This window comes from Chaetodon trifascialis, chromosome 21 (assembly GCF_039877785.1).
Source record: "Chaetodon trifascialis isolate fChaTrf1 chromosome 21, fChaTrf1.hap1, whole genome shotgun sequence".
In the NCBI taxonomy this organism is placed as follows: Eukaryota; Metazoa; Chordata; class Actinopteri; order Chaetodontiformes; family Chaetodontidae; genus Chaetodon; species Chaetodon trifascialis.
In genome coordinates, this window is record NC_092076.1 from 1704351 (window position 1) to 1725204 (window position 20854).

General features: G+C 48.0%; 1 protein-coding gene across 1 annotated transcript; it reads right to left on the reverse strand.

Annotated features, from left to right (window-relative positions):
• Nucleotides 1-668: 668 nt before the first annotated feature.
• On the reverse strand, nucleotides 669-20344 carry htra1b (HtrA serine peptidase 1b). Its single transcript, XM_070990226.1, has 10 exons — nucleotides 19736-20344; nucleotides 15390-15489; nucleotides 15135-15249; nucleotides 14923-15012; nucleotides 5831-6025; nucleotides 5577-5609; nucleotides 4637-4751; nucleotides 4288-4345; nucleotides 2955-3050; nucleotides 669-1549 (listed from the first exon to the last, which is right to left on the reverse strand). Exons 1-10 carry the CDS (start codon nucleotides 20193-20195, stop codon nucleotides 1381-1383), a joined length of 1431 nt encoding a protein of 476 aa, XP_070846327.1. The 5' UTR covers nucleotides 20196-20344; the 3' UTR covers nucleotides 669-1380.
• Between the last annotated feature and the right edge of the window lie 510 nt (nucleotides 20345-20854).

A 20854-nucleotide genomic window follows, 5' to 3' on the forward strand; every position in this document is an offset into this window, starting at 1 on the left:
GTTTTCTCCGTCTCCTTGTCAACAGGACTTGGCTGCTGAGGTCGTGCTGGACTTCGGTTTCTGTTCTGTTCTTTTCACATACGTTTCATCAAACATCTGTAATGCAGACGTGTACGTTTGTCTGTGATGAATTATTCCAAACTCAGTACTTATTTTGGTCACTTGGGGGCAGCACAACAAGCTGTAGACACAGTTGCCTCCAGCAGATTCAGTCTGGTCTCTGGCCTCCTGATGAGTCTAAGTCCAGAATTAACTCGTCTTTTAGCTCTGCTTTGGTCTCCACCAGCTCTGATCTGGCTCTTGGGTGGATGAATGCTTTCCTGTGTTCACCAGCTAGGTGCTAACTTTAAAAGCCTCAGTATGAAAATCACATTACATTTAATTAAATATTGATTAATGCACATTATTCTTAGCATCTATTGGCCAACAAACATTACACCACCAAACAGGGAAGAAGAGAGCAGCAATTTTATGTCATAACTGTGTCAACTCTCACTTCAACTTCTGTTTCATGTACAGTAACAGACCATAACGGTGCTTTGGATGGTTTGTCAGCGTGACTGCTGGGGGCAAAGCTAAACTGCTGACTGGAGATTAACTGTGGAGAGGAAAATGTAGGGAACCAAATACGTGATGATGCGGAAACAGAACAACACCACAAAGAGGAAGAGGGTTAAGAAACCTCAACGTGTCTTCAGAAGCTCAGGGGATCCCAGAAGGCTCCATGGGGATCCCCTACCTGCCACCTATAGACCCCATTAAGGAGAAGTTTATTCGTCATTCACAAACAAAATCTCACGAAAATGGAAAAATAAAGTTGTACAGAATATTCAGAGCTAGTACAAAACACTGTTGTGCTCGTTGTTAGTCCCTTTCGGCTGATGGAGGAACCTGGTGTGATCAAACATCAGCGGTTTTCACATCAACGCTGTCAATAAAGATCATTTTATTCCTTTTTTTTTTTTGAAAAACTGTCATCAAACAAACACAAATACCTTTAAAAAATATTCCATCAAGGACATACACCATGAAACAGAACTACGGCAGCCTGCAGTGACCACTCTGTGGTGACAGATGGGGTTAGTAGAATATAAAAGGTCTGTGACGACGGAAGGAAAACTGACATTAGAAGAAAAATTCAGACTGATTTGAGAAATATGACGACAGGGTTGATGCTTCAGTTCCCAGAGTAATGAAGTTGGACCTTTGAAGTAGTAGTAGTACTAATAATTACAAGTTCTTAAACGCAGTAGGTGTGGCCCCAGACACACACACCCGTATCGGTTGCTTGGTTTTTCAAAGTGTTCATAAGTGGTTGAAAAACACTGAGAGCCAGCTCGGGATTGGTCGACTTGTCGAGTTGATCGTCCAGCTGAGAGGTCAAGGGTCGATCTCCTCGGGGGTGATGGTGAGGATGACGTCCTCGTTGCCTCGCCTCACCACCGTTCGCAGCGTCTCGTCCCGCTTGATGGCAGCGCTAACATCGCTGGCCGAGGTGATTCGCTCGCCATTGATGCTGATGATGACGTCGCTCTCCTGCAGGCCAGCTCTGTCCCCGAGAAAGAAGGGAGACGCAAACGTCATAAACAAAGATATATAAAACTGATGAACAGGAAAAACAAATGCACTTCCTTGAATGGCCACTTGAGGCCGGTTCAAAAGCGAGTCAGTCCCCATAGACCCCATATGAAAACTTTACAGGCATGTTTACAGCCTGGAACAAACACACTTCTGACCTGTGTAGCTGCTCTCTGGGTTCACTGGAAACTGTGTGAGGGTGAGTTTATATATAACTCACTGCTTTAAATTACATTAATGTCAAAGTTCTGCATAATTATGGCCACGGCTGCTCTGAGTGCCGCTAGGTTTCAGCAACCAGGCTTCATCCAGCTGCTCCACCCACGCCCCACCTCTTTGCCAACTGGTTTTTGGAGCTGGTAGTTTGGTGGAGTCAGGCGCTGCCAGTTCCCACAGCGTTACATTAAAGGGCCATTAAGTCTAATTTTTAGCAAGCGAACACAGAATATCTGCAGATGAGCTGATAAAGTCAGGAGGAAATCAGTGCTGCTCGATGGTTACGAGGGTTAGAGATGAATTAACACAGCCGTCATTTAAAGGTGCATTTTCCAGTTTTCCAGAGTAGCAAACGGCTCCTCGAAATCCAGGTTTTGTGTTTGTCTCCAGCAGGATATCTCAGCTCATATCTCTTCTATTACCTTCTTTTATTTCATATCCTCTCCCTGAAAACTGTCTTTGCTGCTTTGCTGTAAATACGTATTATAGATAAATGCCAAAGATGAGAAGCTTCCAGGGGCTTTAAATCAGCTTTATAAATAAAGTGAGTCAAATCCGACGTGTTCATCGGTGGAGTCTCTGAGTCTCTGGAGGTGAACCCGAAGCAGTCTCTTAATGCTCCTTACATGCAGAGGCTGCACTTCCACAGCAAAGAGAAGTCTGCTCAGCTCTGACTGAAGCAGTTTGTCCTCCCTGCCAGAGAGACTTGGACAGTCTGGGTGGGAAACATTCATGACTCTGGCTTCGCTGCCAGCTTTCAGCCCCGTTCCAAAAGCAAAACAGCAGCTTAAAAGCCAGAAGTGAACTTTCCATATCCAGAAAGTTCAAATCTAATAAATGTCCTTTCAGCAGGATCAGATCTTCATCCTGACTCCCGCCTGTGTTTCTAAATAAACCCACCAGACAACAAGAAAATACACTCTACCTGCAGTTTATTCAGGTGGAGCGCTGCGGTGTGGGTACGAACCCGTCTGCGGGATGTGAACTCCTGAACTACTGAAAGACACAAACGTGCCACCTGTGCCTTCGCTGGCACGAAAATCAAAGTGAACCCCGATGATGAATGCTGAACTATGCATCGTACGATCCGTTGACCCGGCTGTGAAAACACAGCTTGTCGGTCGACATATTGGGCAGTTAGCGACGGCAGAGACACTCACGTCTCCGCTGGAGTTCGGGTGATGACCTCGATGACATACGCCCCCGAGGTGACGTCTGGGAAGTCTGACTGCCTCTCCTTCAGCTCCTTAGCCAGCCTGAGGGGAGAAAGGAGGAGACAAAGAGCAAGACATGAGCTTCTATAGCGAACGTCCACACGCATCAGTCTGATTTTAATTCAGCTTGAAGGGATGAAGCGGCGTGACTCATTTTAAATTCCAGCTCTGCTCTGATTCATCTTGACACTGTTAAGCTTTTAAAAGCTGCAGATCTCATTTAGCATGTTGGTGCTGATTGGTCCACAGACCACCCGGACGAGTCAGTCAACACGTACTTATTTATTCAAGTTGTTCACACTCGACAGATTCCTGTGGACGCTCGCTAACGAGATCCAGGTGCACGCGGGAAGCTAAAGCTAATGCTGGTTTCAGTTTACGATGCATATCAACATCGAGGGGCTTGAAAACATTAGTTAGGTCATTTGTTACAGCAAACATTTAGACGCCTTTCATTTCTGTGGTGTGATTTGAGGGTTGGTTGCTAGAAAGCGTCACACCGATGGCCTGTGCAGTCAGTCAGATCCAGAGGAGAAACATCAGTCTCACACAGGAACGAATATGGTCGTTTCTTGCATAAAGTATTTTTAAAACTTTTCTTGCTGGTGCATTCAAGGACGCTCTGATGTGTAAGAAATAATATTCACCAGGCAAATGCCAGAGAAGAAGTGTAAAAATAAGGCATTGTTTGCATTAAAGGTTTGTTGTTCTGCCGACGGCTGCCAGGAGGGAATGAAATCAACCCTGAAAGCGATGGTGAGCTTTGGAGCCGCAGTGCTGTGACATACGGTGGGCGAGTGGCTGAGACCCGGTGGCATGTGTAGAATGAATAAGCGGTCATAAAGTGAAGCTTGTTTTGGTGTCGTGAGGCGTTTCCCGGGCTGATCGTCTCTGGAGCGGCAGCCTGGGCGTCACTCTGACCTGCAGGCTGTGGACCGTTGACTTACATTCCTATTTAAAGTCATCATTTGACAGCATGTATAGAGCTGAGGTCACATCTTCGGCACGATCACCACCCTTGTTTTGTCTCTGAGGAGGTTAATCAGACTGCCTCATCTCACAGCTGAGATTCTCAGACTTTAGCAGCATTGTTTTAAACAGCTCAGCGTAAAGACCAGCGACATTTTATTATCACTACATGTATGAAAAATAGGACTGTGAGGATTTTTATCAAGTTGAGTGAAAACCTTAACCGACATACTGACGCCTGTTTGCTTTCCAGCAGTTTCATTATAACTTGATGAAAAACGTTTTGAGCTCTTCAGATGCAGGAACTCACGTTGGAGTGAGGCTCATCATTCTGACGCCGATGTATTTCTTCTTCTGGACGGCTTTACCTGCAGAACACGAGGAAACGTTTGTTTAGCTGAGAAAAAGTGAAGTAAGTAAGTAAAGCAGAGAAAAACACCTGAAGGATCTTAAACTGAGAGCTCTGTTTTCTGCATTCTCTGACATGACAGGACTCACAAGCTCACACCTTGTGTGAAATAATACAGAGGACACACTTTTCCTGCTGTGAACATCTGCCTGTACACCACCACAGACCAAACGTCAGAAATATAAAGCATGCTTTGACAGCACCTTTCTCGAGGTAACATTGTGCATTTGTGCATTGCAGTGCTGCGAACCTTTGGCCTGTCGGTCATGAGACTCTGCCAGGAACTGCCTGATCTTGTCCGACGGGATGGCGAATGAGATTCCTGCCGTTACCTTCAGAGTGTTGATGCCAATCACCTCTCCGTCCTGCGGGACACACGCATTAATCTGCCATCAGCACCGCCCGGCAGTAAAAGTCAAACGTCCTGGTGAAACTTGTTAAAGGGTGTTTCTGACGCCACGCCACTCTTCGTTTGGTAACAGCTGAAAACAAACTTCTAATCAGAGTCAGCTGTGGACTGTTTGCCAAGCATGAGCTAAACTCTTTATTTACCTTTCCTAATAAGGGCTTTATGGGCCTTGGTGATTGTTTATATGAGATTACGTATATCTCTGTTTCGCAACATATGGACGTGATCCCAGTAATAAGAAACTGTGTTTGCGTCCTTGTTTCAAAGATAGCGAGAGGTGATGTAAGAATTAAACTGACTTCAATCTCAGGGTGAAATAAACACGACCGCTTATTTTCTCCAAAACATTCAATTTCAGCCCAAACAAGAAGTGAAAACACATTAAAACGCTCCACTGCTGTCATATTCAGCAGCTTGGTGAGGCTAAAAGCACAACACGTGAAGAAGCATTTACACAAAGAGTTTCATGGGATTTTCTAAGTTATTTAGTGAAATCGTTGAGTCTTTAGCAGCATGCTAATTATTCCTGTTAGCGTATGCAAAGAGAAATATGATGAAGTGTGATGGATAAGTAGCATCAGAGAATATAAGTGAGCTTGTAAAAACACTTCAGGGAGCAGAACCTCATGACAGAAAGAGACTGAAAATCACAGCGTTTTACTGGACACATTAACAGATGAACGGGAGCTTATGACACAAACATTCCAGATGTTCGACACCTCAAACAGGCGACATCTTATTCTGGATTTGTTTCTCCTCCAGCAGGTTTTCCTTCACTTACCAGATTGACTAGTGGTCCTCCAGAGTTGCCGTACTGCAAGAAAACAAAGCAAACAAAGAAAGTGAAAGCAAAGCAAAGAGCACATCTCTGCTACAGAATAACAACAGGCTTGATCACATGATTCCTGTGAGTTACTGTTAAAAACTCATCTAAAAACTGTAAAACCTCATCAAAGCCGCACAGTGTTTCTGTTCTCCCTCAGTATTCCAGAGGTCCACGCCTCAGGACACGTTTGTCTCACTGTCTTCACTCACGTTGATGATGGCGTCCGTCTGGATGTAGTCCATGTCGGAGTTCCGGAGGCCCAGCTCCTTGCCTCCCCTCTGGGTGGTGCTGACGATGCCGGTGGTGACGGTGTTCTGCAGCGAGAACGGGCTGCCTATGGCGACCACAAACTCGCCGGGACGGAGGTCAGCGGAGCGTCCGAGCAGCAGCACCGGCAGCTTCATCTGCTCCACCGAACACACAGGAGGGAAAAACATGGCTGAACCGCCACGAAATACAGATTCACTGACGCCTTCAAATGCTCTTTGAACATTCAGCTGAGTTAACAGACGGATTTATCTGTTATTATCGGACATTTAATGCACAGAACTACACGAATTCTTCTTTGTCACTCTGCTTTCAGGCCTGATGTGTTCATGTTTGTAGACACCTGTGGATGTGCTGTCATGGCTGCATCACACACTGATGATGTTAGTTAATGATGCTCCTTGGCCTCACAGGTCATGATTAGATTAGGCCTATCACAGACTCGTTAGCTCGGCATGCTAACGACTGAGGCAAACACACTCTTTAGTCCAGTCATGATTCACACCTTCGGCCTGTTTTCAGTTTGGAGAGGCAAATAAAAAAAAAGACGCCATCCTCCATAAGAGCTGAATAAGGAACACAGATGATGAAGCGTGAATGAAGGAACAGAAACAGGTCACCGGACAGTTGGCAGGACACACACACACGCACACACACACACAGAGGTGAACAGCAGCCTCAGCTGTTGGAGGCAGACAAGGGTTTCCTGTGGAGAGCCGAGTCAGCTCTCCGTCTGGACGAAGCTCCTCTTCATCACCACATTAACACCAGCTCACAGCCTCGTTTCCACAGGACGGAGCGACGTGTCCGTCCGCCTTTGTAAGAAAGGTCCAACCTGCCACTCAGTGTGTGTCCTTCAAAATCATCATCTCACTCACAACTGCATGAAATTCCCTCCGCAGAACACTTCAAAGGCAGCAGCATGCTGCCTGTTTTCTGTTCCCAGCTGCGGTTTCCTCATATTTTCCATCGATTCTCACCAACATGTGTTCAGCTGGCAGCTCGCTGCGCTTTAATGCAGCCTTGGCTGCAGCTTCAGCACTTTTCTGCCTGCCTCTCTGTATGTAAATGTGCAAAAACAGAAGAGCTTAATCACACCCAGGTGTCATTACAGCATGAGCGTGGTGAGATTTTGCGGTGCTGTTCTTTGTACGGCTGCAGGTCTCAGATCTGCCTGCACGTCTGATTTACGGCCTCACAATTATTCGCTTTTCCATCCCGACCTCGACAGCTTCCAGAGCCATCGTATAAAAGCTGAGGGTGCTTGACCGCTATTGCAAACACACACACACACACACACACACACACACACACACACACACACACACACACACACACACAGTTTATACTGTCACTGAACTTGAAGAGGCCAGTAAAGACTTTTATATGTAATAATCTGTTAAAACAGACTTTAATAGAATTTTATTATGCTCCCACTTGCTCAGTGTCATTCTCTCTCTCTCCTCTTTATTACAGCTGGGAAACACTCACACTGCTGGTTGCGCTACCACTGCTAATTATTTTAAGCCACCAGACGCACACACACGCTCAGGATGTGTGTGTGTTAAAACTTTATCATACGTTCACCTTAATTTTACAGGATAAATACAAATAAGTGACATGAGTCATGAAGGTCGTCCCTTTTGTCTGGCAAAATGCTTCTCAAATAAATGTTTAAAGGCTCTGAAACTTATTTTCTCAATCAGCTTGTGATTTTCTGACAAATTTAGAGCAGTTTTGGTTATTTTTTATCTGGCATTTCTACTTTTCTCCTGCTTTAGTTGCTGATATTTTCTGAGGAGGTCGTGTTTTCGGTTCGGTTTGTTTGTTCGTCAGCAGGATTAGGGAAAAACTACCAGCCTGATTTTTATGAAACTTGCTGGAAGGGCGTAGCATGAAGGAAGGAAGCACACATTAAATTCTGGAGTGGATCCAAATCGCGGAGCAGGTAGGGGAACTATTTTTCCCCTTCGTCAACATCGGTGAACTCTGCGCCGCCTCCTGCACGCTGTCCTACTAACCTACTTCAGGCCCAGATGTGAGCTGAGCAGAAAAACTGAGACATGAAGCAGCCGTGATGTTAGGCCCAAGCTCTCATCTGCAGCACACGCCACCGAGCATGACAAGCGTCTGTTTGTCTGTCGGTGAGTGCGTGTGTGCATCTTGTTCCCCCGGTGATGACGGACACATCTGCTGCCCATTTCCTCTGTTAAGTAACGAGCCCGGAGACTCTGACCCACTTTTGGTATGCTTCAGTAAGAGAGAGGGGTAGAGGAGGTGCGATGAAGAGGAGAGGGAGGAAGATACAGACAGATGTGAAGTGATGAAGATGAAGTGCAAACCTGTTTTCTCTCCGCTTGATCGACAAGTGCGAAGAGCTCGTCTAAAAGCCGCAGGTATGCTCAACACATCCGTACATGACCAGACTCTGACCTGAGGAGCTCGTGCATTAGTGTCTGCGTGTGTGTGTGTGTGTGTGTGTGTGTGTGTGTGTGTGTGTGTGTGTGTGTCGTGGATGAGTCAGCAAAGTAAAATGTGGAGCCTGAAACAGAAGCCGAAATGAGAGATTAAAGTGTGAACCTGCTGTTAACTCTTCATCCACTCCAGTCGAGTGGATGAATGAAACATGGCGCCCTGTTACCCCAACATGTACACTGTCCCTGTGTTAAGTGTACTTTTAATGAGTTGTACTCACCTAATATACAGCACACTTTCGTCGTGAGCTCATACACGTTTTGCAAAGTTGCCCGCCTCGTCTTCTCTTCATTAAAGCTAAAATAAATGTTTGACTGCGAGGCAAACGACCTGAAAACACAGTTTGGACTCCATCACAGACAGACTGATGTGATGAATGCTTATGCAATAAATCCCAGAGGGACGCCACGCCGCCTCATGCTAAATCACCAACAAGCTTATAGAGACATAAACAAGATGCTTATGAATGGATCCATTCAGCTCTCCTAATCAGAGCTTTCCATCGGTTGAACATAAAGCTCCTCTGTTCGCCCGTACTGAACCACAACCACGACGCCAATCATCTGAAGCCGCCGTCCAACGCGCAGCCCGCTGAGCGCCGCCCTCCGGGGCAATGAGCGTGTTCCTCCTCTGCGGTTTTCAGGGTGACAGCACTTTGTCCAGGCCGAGATTACAAAGCCGAGGGGCTGCGTTCAGCGGTAATTTAAGAGACGCCGACACAGCGGAGTGCAACAAAGCGACCAACACAAAGACCACAACAAGGAACAAAGCAGAGCTTCTTCGTCTGTCATCATCATCCTCTCCTTCTCATTATCTGTCCATCCATTCATCCACGGCATATAAAACCTGGAGTGCAGTAAGCGTGTCACAGGGTCAGTGAGCTCGTAGTGGTGAGAAACTCTTTGCTTTCGCTGTAAACTGCAGCTCAGGTGTGGAATGACGATTCGGAGGTCTGATTATGAGTCTGAAGCTGCTGTAATCCATTTTAACGATGGATCAAACAGCTCACAGCTGGAAGGTTTCAGCATCTTTCAGCTCTTTGTTTCCGTTTGCTAACATTAACCTGCCTCGTGCGTGTTTTAAAAGGTTGTTCTGAGTTAATCAGGACTCAGAGTGCAGACACTTAGCGTCTGCGCTGATGGAGCCCCGCCTCGCCCTGTGGACAGGTGAGGCCTTTTCACCACAGACACTTTGACATGTCTCAACAGGAAGAGGAGACGCGGAAATATTAAAAAAGGAGGGCTGAATTTCATCTGGCTGCCTCAGTTTCAGAGTGCTGCTGTTCACGCTGAGGCCGACAGAGACATCATTAGCGTCATTAGCAACACCCGACCTCGTCCTACAGGAGGACGAGCTGACACCTGATGAGCAGAGTGAAGAAAACCAGGCAAAGGAAACTGACTCGTTCACTGTCTTTCCCCTCCGTCCTGCCTCTTTCACCCTGAGCAGAACGAGGCCGTTCAGTCGTGTGGTTGTACAAGCAGAGTGGAGAGCTGCCAACTCTCTGAGGAATTCGCTGAGGGGATAAAATCTGTGAAATGAAAAATAACAGGGCAGTGCTGTGTGCAAACAATTGTCGCTAAAGCTGGAGTTAACGGCAGACATTTTCTCGAAAACGATCCGTCCTGCTCTCACTCCCTGCAGCTCGATTGATCGACTTCAAATGTTCAGCAGTTTTTCCATCGAGCTGGAGTAAATAGAAGCATTAGTGGTATCAGCAGGGATCAGATGCCGCCGTTGGCCTTCAGACGTCCCAGCCTGTTAAATCCTCTGAGCTGATCGGATCAGCTGAGAGCACTTTCCAGGAGCTGCTCGTGACACGTGTCATGGAAAATAATCAATGCTGGATCAAGGTGGAATATCGCTGTAAGGCTTTACTGGATGAGTTAAGACTCAGAGCAACACGACGGAGCTCCTGCCCACACTCGCCAGCCTCAGCAGCACCAGCGCAGGCCGACGCCGATGACTGCGGCGCATACCTTCATGACAAGTAACCATCAGAAAACATGAGTCTGCTCAGCGGGATTTATTAAAACGTCAATCAGCTTCATTAACGATGCACAGACTCCATTCTCTCTGCGTCTGCTCACATCACTGAGCTGAAATCACTGGATCCTCTGAATCTCAGCCTGATGTTTCTCAGCATAAAGAAGTCTGTTTCCAGCTCATTGGCTGCACATGAAAGCGATTTATTTTGCCGCATGCTAGCCCAGGATTAGCCTGCTTCAGGTTTTGGAAACCAGAAGCAGTAAAGAATCACACAGCTGATGGTGAAGCAGCAGCACTGTGCCGCACTTTGAAGGTAACTACCACCACAGACACCTGCGAGGCTTCTCAACTCGACCAAAACTGCCAATATTGCTGATTTCTGCAGCGCTTTGCATCTGATGAATTCTGGGGATTTCTGCAGAATCAGAACAATGTCTGGGTATTTTGGCATCCTGCAGGCTTTGCTTACATTTCGCATCCTGCATGCTGCGTTTCGGCCAAATCAGCAGTCTCAAACACAGCCAGCGTTTCACTGAGCAGAAGCTCGGCTCACTCACAGCCCTCACCGGCTCACCTGAGAATAACCGACGACTGCCTGTTCTCTGACCTGCTCTGAAAGGCCCCGCACGCCCACACAGGTGTTTCCAATTATGTTCCCTCATCAGACGTCTAGTCAGGCGGCGGCTGGGTGTGGCGACTGTGGAAATCTGATGTGAGGGGCACTTTACGCCCACACGGTCCTGAGAAGAGGTCTCATCAGGCAGCGTAAGTGAAAACACCTGTGAGCATGTGTAGGAGCTTTAAAGAGTAAGAACTGTGTTTTTTGGCCACTTTGGGGAAACAGAAACAAGCTGTAAAAACACATTATCACCCTTTAAGTAGAGAGCAGATACAGAGACACATTACCCTTCATCTGCGGTCCAGTTCCTGTCCCCACAGTGAATTTATGTCCAATATTCACTCTGTCTCTACCTGAGAGACATATCTGTCTCTTCAGCTGCTCAGTGCTCCACTCTGTCTGCCTGCCTGCCTGTCTGCCTGCCTGTCTGTCTGTCTGTCTGTCTGTCTGTCTGTCTGTCTGTCTGTCTGTCTGTCTGTCTGTCTGTCTGTCTGTCTGCCTGCCTGCCTGTCTGTCTGTCTGTCTGTCTGTCTGTCTGTCTGTCTCTCTGTCTGTCTGCCTGCCTGTCTGCCTGCCTGTCTGTCTGCTGGCTGAGGATCTAAAACAAAACCTAAAACTTCTCATGATCGTTAGTTAAAAAGAAACAACTCTGATCATCCAGTCAGCAGACGTTGATCAGTCAGATTTGCCTGATAAGAGTTATTACAGTGAACTCGTGTCCTGTGGACGGTCTGGCAGAGACTGCTGTCTTCTTTTTATCATTTTTATCGAAAGAGCACAAGAGGACAGTTTGGGTTTCGTCCAGATCACGATCATTTTCCAAAGGCAGTAAAAAAAATTAGAGTAGAAAGTCAGAAGCGAGCATGAAGGCCAAGTTCGTGAATCTGCTGTGATGCTCGTGAAGCAGAAGCTTATCTGTGCCGAACATGCAGCTGCACGTCTGACTGCTGCGTCTGCAAACACTTTACTGCTACAGGCTGCGAACACTGCGCTGCACGCAGGGAGGGCTGCGCTGCTGCTGACAGGAGCTGCCACCAATTTTATGACTGAACAGATTAATCCACAAAAATACGTTGTGTAAACAACCGTAATCGTCCTTTAATCTGTTGTTTTCTTCACAAACGGCTTCCTGTTTTCATCTTGTGCCGTCACGCTCGTTTTATGTAACTCAATAAGAAGAGGTGAAAACAGGAAAACAAAGACAAACTCTCATGTCAGAGAAGACGACCACGAGTGTAAGTTGTTGGAAGTGTGCGTGTGTGTGTGTGTGTGTGTGTGTGTGTGTGGGAGTGTGTGTGTGTGTGTGGGAGTGTGCACGGCTGTAAGTCATTCCTGCAGAAGTACAGTTGCCTTTTGGTTTTTGTGTGCACCTAAACCACAACCGCAGTGCAGAGCAGTTTGTGGATTTCTCCATAATTTCATGCCCCCGGGCTGCAGCTCCACCCCGCCGCCCCGCCCAGACATGCAGAGGAAACCATGATGGCCTCAGCCTGACCGGCGAGCGTCAGCTCAGGTTGCACAGTCACTGTCTCCGTGTTCAATAAATGTTTGTCTGTGTACAAGCTGTTCTCGCTCTGCCCATCAAACATCATATCTAAAGTTAAATCTGAGGCATCCAACAACAACAGCAGCAGGAACCTTCACTGAGTGTCTGAAGGTGGAGCCGGCATGAGGTGACAGTCAAACCCGTCCTCGTTGTTTGGTAGGTGTGGCTGTTAGCTTTGACATTTCTTTATCTTTACACTTCTCCAGTGAAACTGATCGATTTCAGATGTTCTTCGACCCGTTGGAAGAAATCTCAGAGGGAACATTTGACTTGCAGATATGAAACTGGAAGATTTTAAAAACCGGACAAACATGAGCTTCAAAACACCGCAGTCACGTTTGTGGTGGCGTTTCTGCTCTTCTGCGTGTTTGTGTGGAAACATCTTCATCCCCTGAACATGCTTTCCTCTGATTACAGCTCCAGACGGCAGGAAGGACGTTCGATGGCATTAACAGGTCTGAACCTGCCTTCCTGACGGACCGGAGGGGGCAGAGAGGCAGTTCAGTGCTGCCCTCATCTTCTCTTCTTCTTCTCTGCTCTTATTTTGATGAAACATATTCTGTTTTACTTCTCTGGAGTTTTTGGTATTCTCATTTATTTTCGTGATTTACGAGGATGAAAATTGCATTTCATGGTCTCATCTGACACAGGCGTCCTTAAGAAGAGTCATTCAATCATTGTTTGACTTTGTAAAAGAGCGTAACGCTTCTCAAATGTTGTTTTTAACGTTGTGAAATCAGAATCCAGGTCAGAGTTGCATGAAGCGTCCTGTCTGCTTCTGTAAGCACAGCTGGCCTTCATCACTTCATCTTCACTTCCATTTATCTGTTTCCTGTTTTCTCTTTCTCAGCCTGTTTCCAGATCCGCAACTTTAATTTGCTACGTCCCATCGAAAACAGGCTGCTTTTGAATGCTTTGGGACTTTATTTTGGTTTTTAAATTGAGGGCAAGAGTGAATCTGGCATCGGGATTCCTAAATTTGAGCCACATGACTGAATAACATCCCCTTTAAGTGTCTGACCTTGTGCTGCTCTGACTGCCCAGCGTCTGCACAGAAATGACACGCATTGACCCTCTGAGGCTAAAAATGTTTTTCCATTGCACAAATGTTGCCTAACCTCACTTCCTGTGCTGAACCCGGCCGTCCAGTCATGCCTGAACCAAAACAAAGAGCTGCGAGAAAATGAAAACCCAAATTATCCCACATGAAAAAGTTCCCTCCGTCTCCTGAGCTGCTCCACAGAGATCCACGTCCCTGAGTCATGCTGGTGTCCTGCTGAGGTGCTCACCTCAAAGATCCCACGGAGCTAAAATTAAAAGCAGCCCTTCGCTTCAGGAACGCTCAGCAAAACATATTTTCCAAAAGGAATAAATACTTGAATTTGATTTGGAAAATTAAACAAACAGGGAGGAGAGGAAAAAACAAGTCTGTCTGAGAGGAGAGGAGAAAGGGCACGAGAGGACACAGCGAGAGGACACGAGGGGACACAGCGAGAGGACACAATGAGAGGACACAGCGAGAGGACACAGCGAGAGGACACAGCGAGAGGACACAGCGAGAGGACAGAACGAGAGCACACAGCGAGAGGACACAGCGAGAGGACACAACCAGAGGACAGAACGAGAGCACACAGCGAGAGGACACAGCGAGAGGACACAACCAGAGGACAGAACGAGAGCACACAGCGAGAGGACACAGCGAGAGGACACGAGGGGACACAGCAAGAGGACACAATGAGAGGACACAGCGAGAGGACAGAACGAGAGCACACAGCGAGAGGACACAGCGAGAGGACACAACCAGAGGACAGAACGAGAGCACACAGCGAGAGGACACAGCGAGAGGACACAACCAGAGGACAGAACGAGAGCACACAGCGAGAGGACACAGTGAGAGGACACAACCAGAGGACAGAACGAGAGGACACAGCGAGAGGACACAACCAGAGGACACAGCAAGAGGACACAGTGAGAGGACACAATGAGAGGACACAGCGAGAGGACAGAACGAGGGGACACAGCGAGAGGACACAACGAGAGGACACAATGAGAGGACATGAGGGGACACAACGAGAGGACACAGCGAGAGGACAGAACGAGAGGACACAATGAGAGGACACAAGGGGACACAACGAGAGGACACAATGAGAGGACACAGTGAGACAAAGCTTCTCGAGAGCTGCATCGTTAAATCGGGGAAAGACGAGGCGTCTTGTGAATAATCGCAAACAAATATCTTTCCGCTCAGTTTTGTCTCGGTCAAGTCGCAGATTTTCATAAAGATCGAGCGTCCAGCTGAGGGACAGACAATGACTCCATCACCTGATCATGACGGAGAGGCCGACGTTGCAATGCAGCTTTCAAAAGCTGACATTTGCCGTCCCATCATCCCTCTCTCTACTCACCGGTGCGTCGATCTTGATCAGAGCGATGTCGGCCTTCTCGTCCACATCTTTGATCTTGGCGTCGAATGTGGCTCCGCTCTTCAGCTCCACCTGTCCAGTTACAACAGTTTCAAACCATGAAACAAAACCATGAAGCGGGCACAAATGTTCATGTTTGGAAACGGTGAAGTCCCATCCGTCCCCTGCGCTGACTCAGCCGCCGCTGTCCGTACCTTCACTCGGTGCTTGTTCGCCACCACGTGAGCGTTGGTGACAATGAGTCCGTCCTCTGACACGACAAAGCCGGAGCCGCTGGCTACCGCCACCTCCCGCTTGGAAAATATCATCCTGAGCAGAAAGAGGACGAGACGGGAACAATATGAGAGCAGCATTCCCTCTGCACTCGTCACTGAAACGCAGGTGTAACTGCAGGTGTGGTCGCAGGCGCCAGGTGATCAAACAGGAACAAACAAGGCGGTTTGTCTTACTTGCGGTACAGTTCAATGTGAACGACAGCAGGTGCGATCTTCTCCACCACGTCAGCGATGAAGTTGTACTTGTAACGCAGGCTGTCGGGGTTCTGCTGACCTGGAGGAGGGAAAACACACATTCAGTGAACCATCACACACACATCCGAAGCATCCTGGCCGCGGGTGGTGCAGGGCGGTGTGATGGGACCCAAACTGTAGCTGCTGTGTTAAACTCGATCCAGATGTGCGGTGCAGTATATGAAGTGTAGGTGTGAGAGCAGCTGTAAACTGTCTGCTGCTCCCACTGAAGCTTATAAAACAAAGGAAATGACCTCAGGAGAGCCTGAAAAGACGCTGAGAGACAGCAGGAGAGGGACGTCAGACATCTTTGGACAAAACTGACAGTCCATGTGTGACCGCCGCTGTCGCCTCAGTAACCCCACTTAAGCTGCGCTTCAACATCTGTCACGGCTGCTTTCGGTCCCGCCAACTTCAACCTGCTGGGACCAGTTAGAAGACACTTTCCCACATCTGTGTGTTTCGGTTTTCTCAAAGCAGAGTGATTTAAAGCGGCACGTGGGACGAGGCATTCAGACTTTACACGCCATAAAACCGAGCCGCGGCTGTTTACGATGAGATCTGACCAATCAGGAGTGGCCGGGGGTGATACACACATGCTCGAAAGATGTCACCAATTGCAACACAGCAGCGAATGAAGGCACGCCGTCCTCAGAAAACACTGAAAACAAGGGTGTGAAACACACTCCACGCTGCAGCGACACACACACACTCGTCAGCTCGTCTGCCTGCTGCACATCAGGCTCATACGACAGGTGATGAAGATGAAACGAGGCCGGTGTGTCTGAATCATGATAATTAACAAAGTCTGACTCTCTACAGTAACTTCATTTCAAAATAAAAACATAGGGAGTCTGTTTATGAACTCTCAATCCTGATTGGACGTTTTCACTGGCACCACTTGGTGACCTCATGTTTGAACCTCACATGCTGGACCTGAGTCTGACGGGACTGCAGGTCATGTGACTGCAGTCCAGGCTGAATCCAGTTCAACTCACATGACTGGAGGTTTTCTGAGGACCTCCTCCGGCTCTGCTGCAGTCAGAGCTCAGGTGCAGCGGGGCGTCTGGAGGACAGCGATGTGTTTATGTGTGTGTGTGTGCACGTGTGTGTGTTTGGCCGGCTGGGTGTTCGGCTGGAGGATTAGTGGTGCGCCAGCTGCTGCAGCTTTGATGTAAACTGAATGGAGCCAGTCAGACGAATGAGGAAACACCGCGAGCACACTGCAGGTGTCGGTCACAGCGCTGCAGACTGCGCGCTGAAGGTCAACAAGGTCAATTCCACACATTCAACCGAACCTGGCTCAGGTGTCAGTGTCCTTGAATGCACCAACAAGGAGCGTTCAAAACCACGTCTGCTCGAGCAGCATTCGGTGGGATGGATGGTCCTCCTCTGCGCCACAGAGCTCCGTGTCTGCAGCCGGATGCAGCGGATTTGGGCTAAGACTCACAAACGGTCGGGATGTTAGCAGGTATAATGAGAGCAGATGTCAGCAACAAGAAAAATGTAGTATAACAGCATTATTATTAATTATAATAAAGTTAATTGACATATATTTGCAGCTACATTCATATCTGCAACTCCCATGAACTAAAATGAGGCTGTAACTGACTTTTTAAAGTGATAATCTGGCTTTTTAACCAGCTTCACACTCGCAGCTCAAACGTTCCTTTGCCAAAAATAAAACGATACCCTGTTTTGTACTTTATGTGAAATCTCATTACGAGCTGGACGAGCCCGAACTGGGAAAAATTCCTCCAGTTCCTGAAAGAGTTGAGTCACTGTGCAACCGTGTTTTGTTGATGCTGTAACCAAGCCTGTCAATCTGACAGAGAGCTCGCAGGTCTGCACAGGAAGCAGAAAAAATAAGAGAGAAATGACAAAAGGAAAAACAGCTCTGGTCCCTTCAAATGTGGGTGAAATAACAGTTTGACCTAGATCTGCGTCTTTTTTCAGGAAGTTACACAATCAGCCAATCAGCTCCAAGAGATGAATCACGACACAAGACTTAGCTGTGTGTGCGTGTGTGTGTGTGCGTGTGTGTGTGTCACTGACATCTTCCAGATTTCTTTCCTCAGCTCAACAAGCGACGCACAAACTCGTCCGTCTCTCCTGATCGAACTGATCAGAGGTGTGAGGAGAGGAAATAAGGAGAGAGGAGAGGAAGGAAGGAAGTGAAGGAGGATAAGGTCGAGGTGAGATGGACAGAAAGACAGGAAATGAATGAAAGAACAGCTGGTAGGAGAGGGAGGAGAGATGAGAGGAGGAAGGTGAATAAGAGGAGGAGAGGAAGAATAACTCGCTATTCTTCCCTCCTGGATCAACAGATGAAGGATGGGAGGAGGAGGAGGAGGAGGAGGAGAGAACATTTAGAAAGAGGGGAATACGATGTGATAGGCCGGAGGAAGAGAAAGTAAAGTGGAGAGGTGGAGAGGAAAAATGGAGGAAATGGAGGGAGGAAAGAGGACGAGAGGAAGGAGGAGAGGAGCCCAGTGAGGAAGAGGATGGCGAGGACGAAGAGAGAACAAACACTAGTGATAATAAGAAAAGAAAAGAGGAGAAGAAGAAGAAAGTCGTTGACCTTGTTGAACTCTGAGAGTCACAAACTGCACTCAGCAGATCAGTGTGTTCACAGCTGCAGCCTCACAGAGTGTGTGTGTGTGTGTGTGTGTGTGTGTGTGTGTGTGTGTGTGTGTGTGTGTGTGTGTGTGTGTTTGCTCCTTAATATGCTTTCATTACTCTCCCTCTCTCTCACACACACACACACACACACACATTGGGAGCACTGTTTGTTTTTGTAGCACAGGGCAGGCACTCAGGACATCCTGGCCTCATTTCAAGACATTATGACTGTATAAAGATAACATAAAGAGTGTGTGCATGTTTGTGTGTGTGTGTGTGTGTGGGGGGGGGGGGGGTGCAAATCTGACTGATCAGAGACGACGGGGGAGAAGCTTCTGAACACTGATGCTGTCAAATGTCTGAACATCCTTTTAAACGCGTTGAAGTTGTCATGAAAAAAAACCTGCAGCTGGGACCCGAAACCCAAACCACTGAATCACTGCAGGTCACCTGGAGGAGGGAAATACCTGCCGACTGGACTGACAGGACAGTCCTTAAGCGCAGTAACAGGAGCAAAGAAAAGTGACTCAAAGTGAAATGTCGATCTGAAGTTTGCTAAAATTAGCAGCTGGCAGACCAGACTGAGCTGCAGCGAGAGGAAAGGAAAGGTTTGGCATTGAGGGAAATATGCTGATTCACTTTCCTTCAGAGGAGCTAGATGAGAAGACACTAAGGGCCAGCAGGAAGTTAGCTTAGCTTAGCTTAGCTTAGCCTAGCCCGGCTCTGCTCAGGTCAGAAAGACGATACCAGCACGTCGTTTTATGTTGTTTAATCTGCACTGAAATGTAAAAACAAGTTGGGTTTTTGGGGAGAATCATGTCCTGGAACTATTTCTTGGCCAGGCCAGCGACCTAATGGAGTCTTCCCTGGTTGCCCGGCAACCTCAAAAAGACCTTTTGATGTCCTTCATGAAACAAACAATTATCTCAGTCCAGACACACAACAGAGGAAATGGATTTAGCTACTGAGACCCACAGAGGAAATCATTTTAGTGACTGTGCATTTGTGGAGAGAAGTTGTGAGTTTTCCCATTTACTTCAATGTAGCCGTTGGTTTATTGGAGCAGCATCTAGTGGCCATTAGAGGAAGTGTATCTTAACGCGCGCCAGCTTTGGCTTCGTCACAAGCATTTCCTCAAAAAGCAGATCCACTCGACGTCTGACAACAATTTTGATCATCTAATTTGTTATTGACGCCATTTTTCAAGTGTTTTTCTGCTCTCATGTCCTCCTGAGGACTCGCCTTTTCTCTGTTCGGCGGTTTAGTTCACCTGCTTCCTGCTTTCATTTCAGCCTGTTGTCAACATGGTTCACCAGCGTGTCAATAAAGTTCATTTAAGGATGATTCTTTGGAAGGTGTGAGCACTGGTCACCAGATGGAGGAGAAGGTTCATGCTGTGTGTGAGCTGCTGCTGAGGTCATCAAGTTCAGGTCCAAAACACACACACAACACACACACACACACACACACACACACACACACACACACACACACACACACACACACACGAATTTCTGAAATATTTCTGTCTTATCACACTTCAGGCTGTGTGAAGTCCCTCCAGAGTCCTGCGCTCTTTACTTTGTTACAGATACAACCTCACACACACACACACACACACGCACGCACGCACGCACGCGCGCGCACACACACACAGCTCTCACCTTTGCCGCAGGCTCCCCTCTGAATGAAAATCACCGGCGGGCTCTGCAGCTTCATCGCCCGGTTGCTGACGCGCTTCAGCTCGCAGATGTTCCGGTACGAGACGCCGTCGCTCCCGCACACCGGCTCGGAGCTGGTGCACGCGCACACACCGGACTTGCCGCGCCGCCTGACGGTGGCGGACACCTCCACGCCGTCGGTCACCACGCACTCCATCCCCTCGGCGCACTCGCGGTCGTCGGAGCCCCCGCACTGCTCGCCCTCGCCGGACGCGCACACCGGGCAGCAGTCGCAGCGGTCCAGCACGTCGCCGGCCAAGCAGTCCGCGGGGATCGGCGCGCACTGCGACTTGTCGCACTTCTCCGGGCAGCCGATGGCGAAGCGTTTGGCTATCCGCGCCTCGGCCACCAGATATGGGCAGACGAGCAGGGTCATTACGCAGAGGAGCAACTGGAGACGCATGATGGGACAGCCGAGAGGAAGCTCGAGAAGAAACTGGGAGCTGGACTTTAAACTGTTCTGAAACTAAAGTGTCGAAGGTTTAAAGTTTGTCAGTGCGCAGGTTCGCTCTCCGTCACCCACACAGACTGATGCAGAGTGCAGCTTCAGGCTCCGGCTGTCCCGGTTTATAAAAGCTGCAGGATAAACACATGAGGCGATTGGTGGGCGTGTGTGACGTGTATCAGACGGGAGGGTGGGGTGGGGGGGTGGCAGGATGGTGGAGATGTGTGTGTGTGTGTGTGTGTGTGTGTGTGTGTGTGTGTGTGTGTGTGTGTGTGTGTGTGTGTGTGTGATTAAAGTCGTGTGTGGTGGAGCAGTAACTCAAGTACGTGGAAGTTTGAGGTACTTGCACTTTAGTTTGGTACTTCTACTGCATCTAAAACATTGTCCATTTATCTCCACTAAACTCTAAAGTTAAGACCTGTGGACACACCATGTGATCAATCTATAGCCAGTGTCTAAATGATGCTCCCATCAGTCATCAGCAGAGGACTTTTACCTTTATGCTTTAAGTGCGTCTGCTGATAATACTTCTACAGTAAGTAAACCTTCTTTTAACTCAGTAAAACTTCTGATGCAGGACTTTTTCTTATCGGGGCATTTCGTTACTTCTGTTTAAG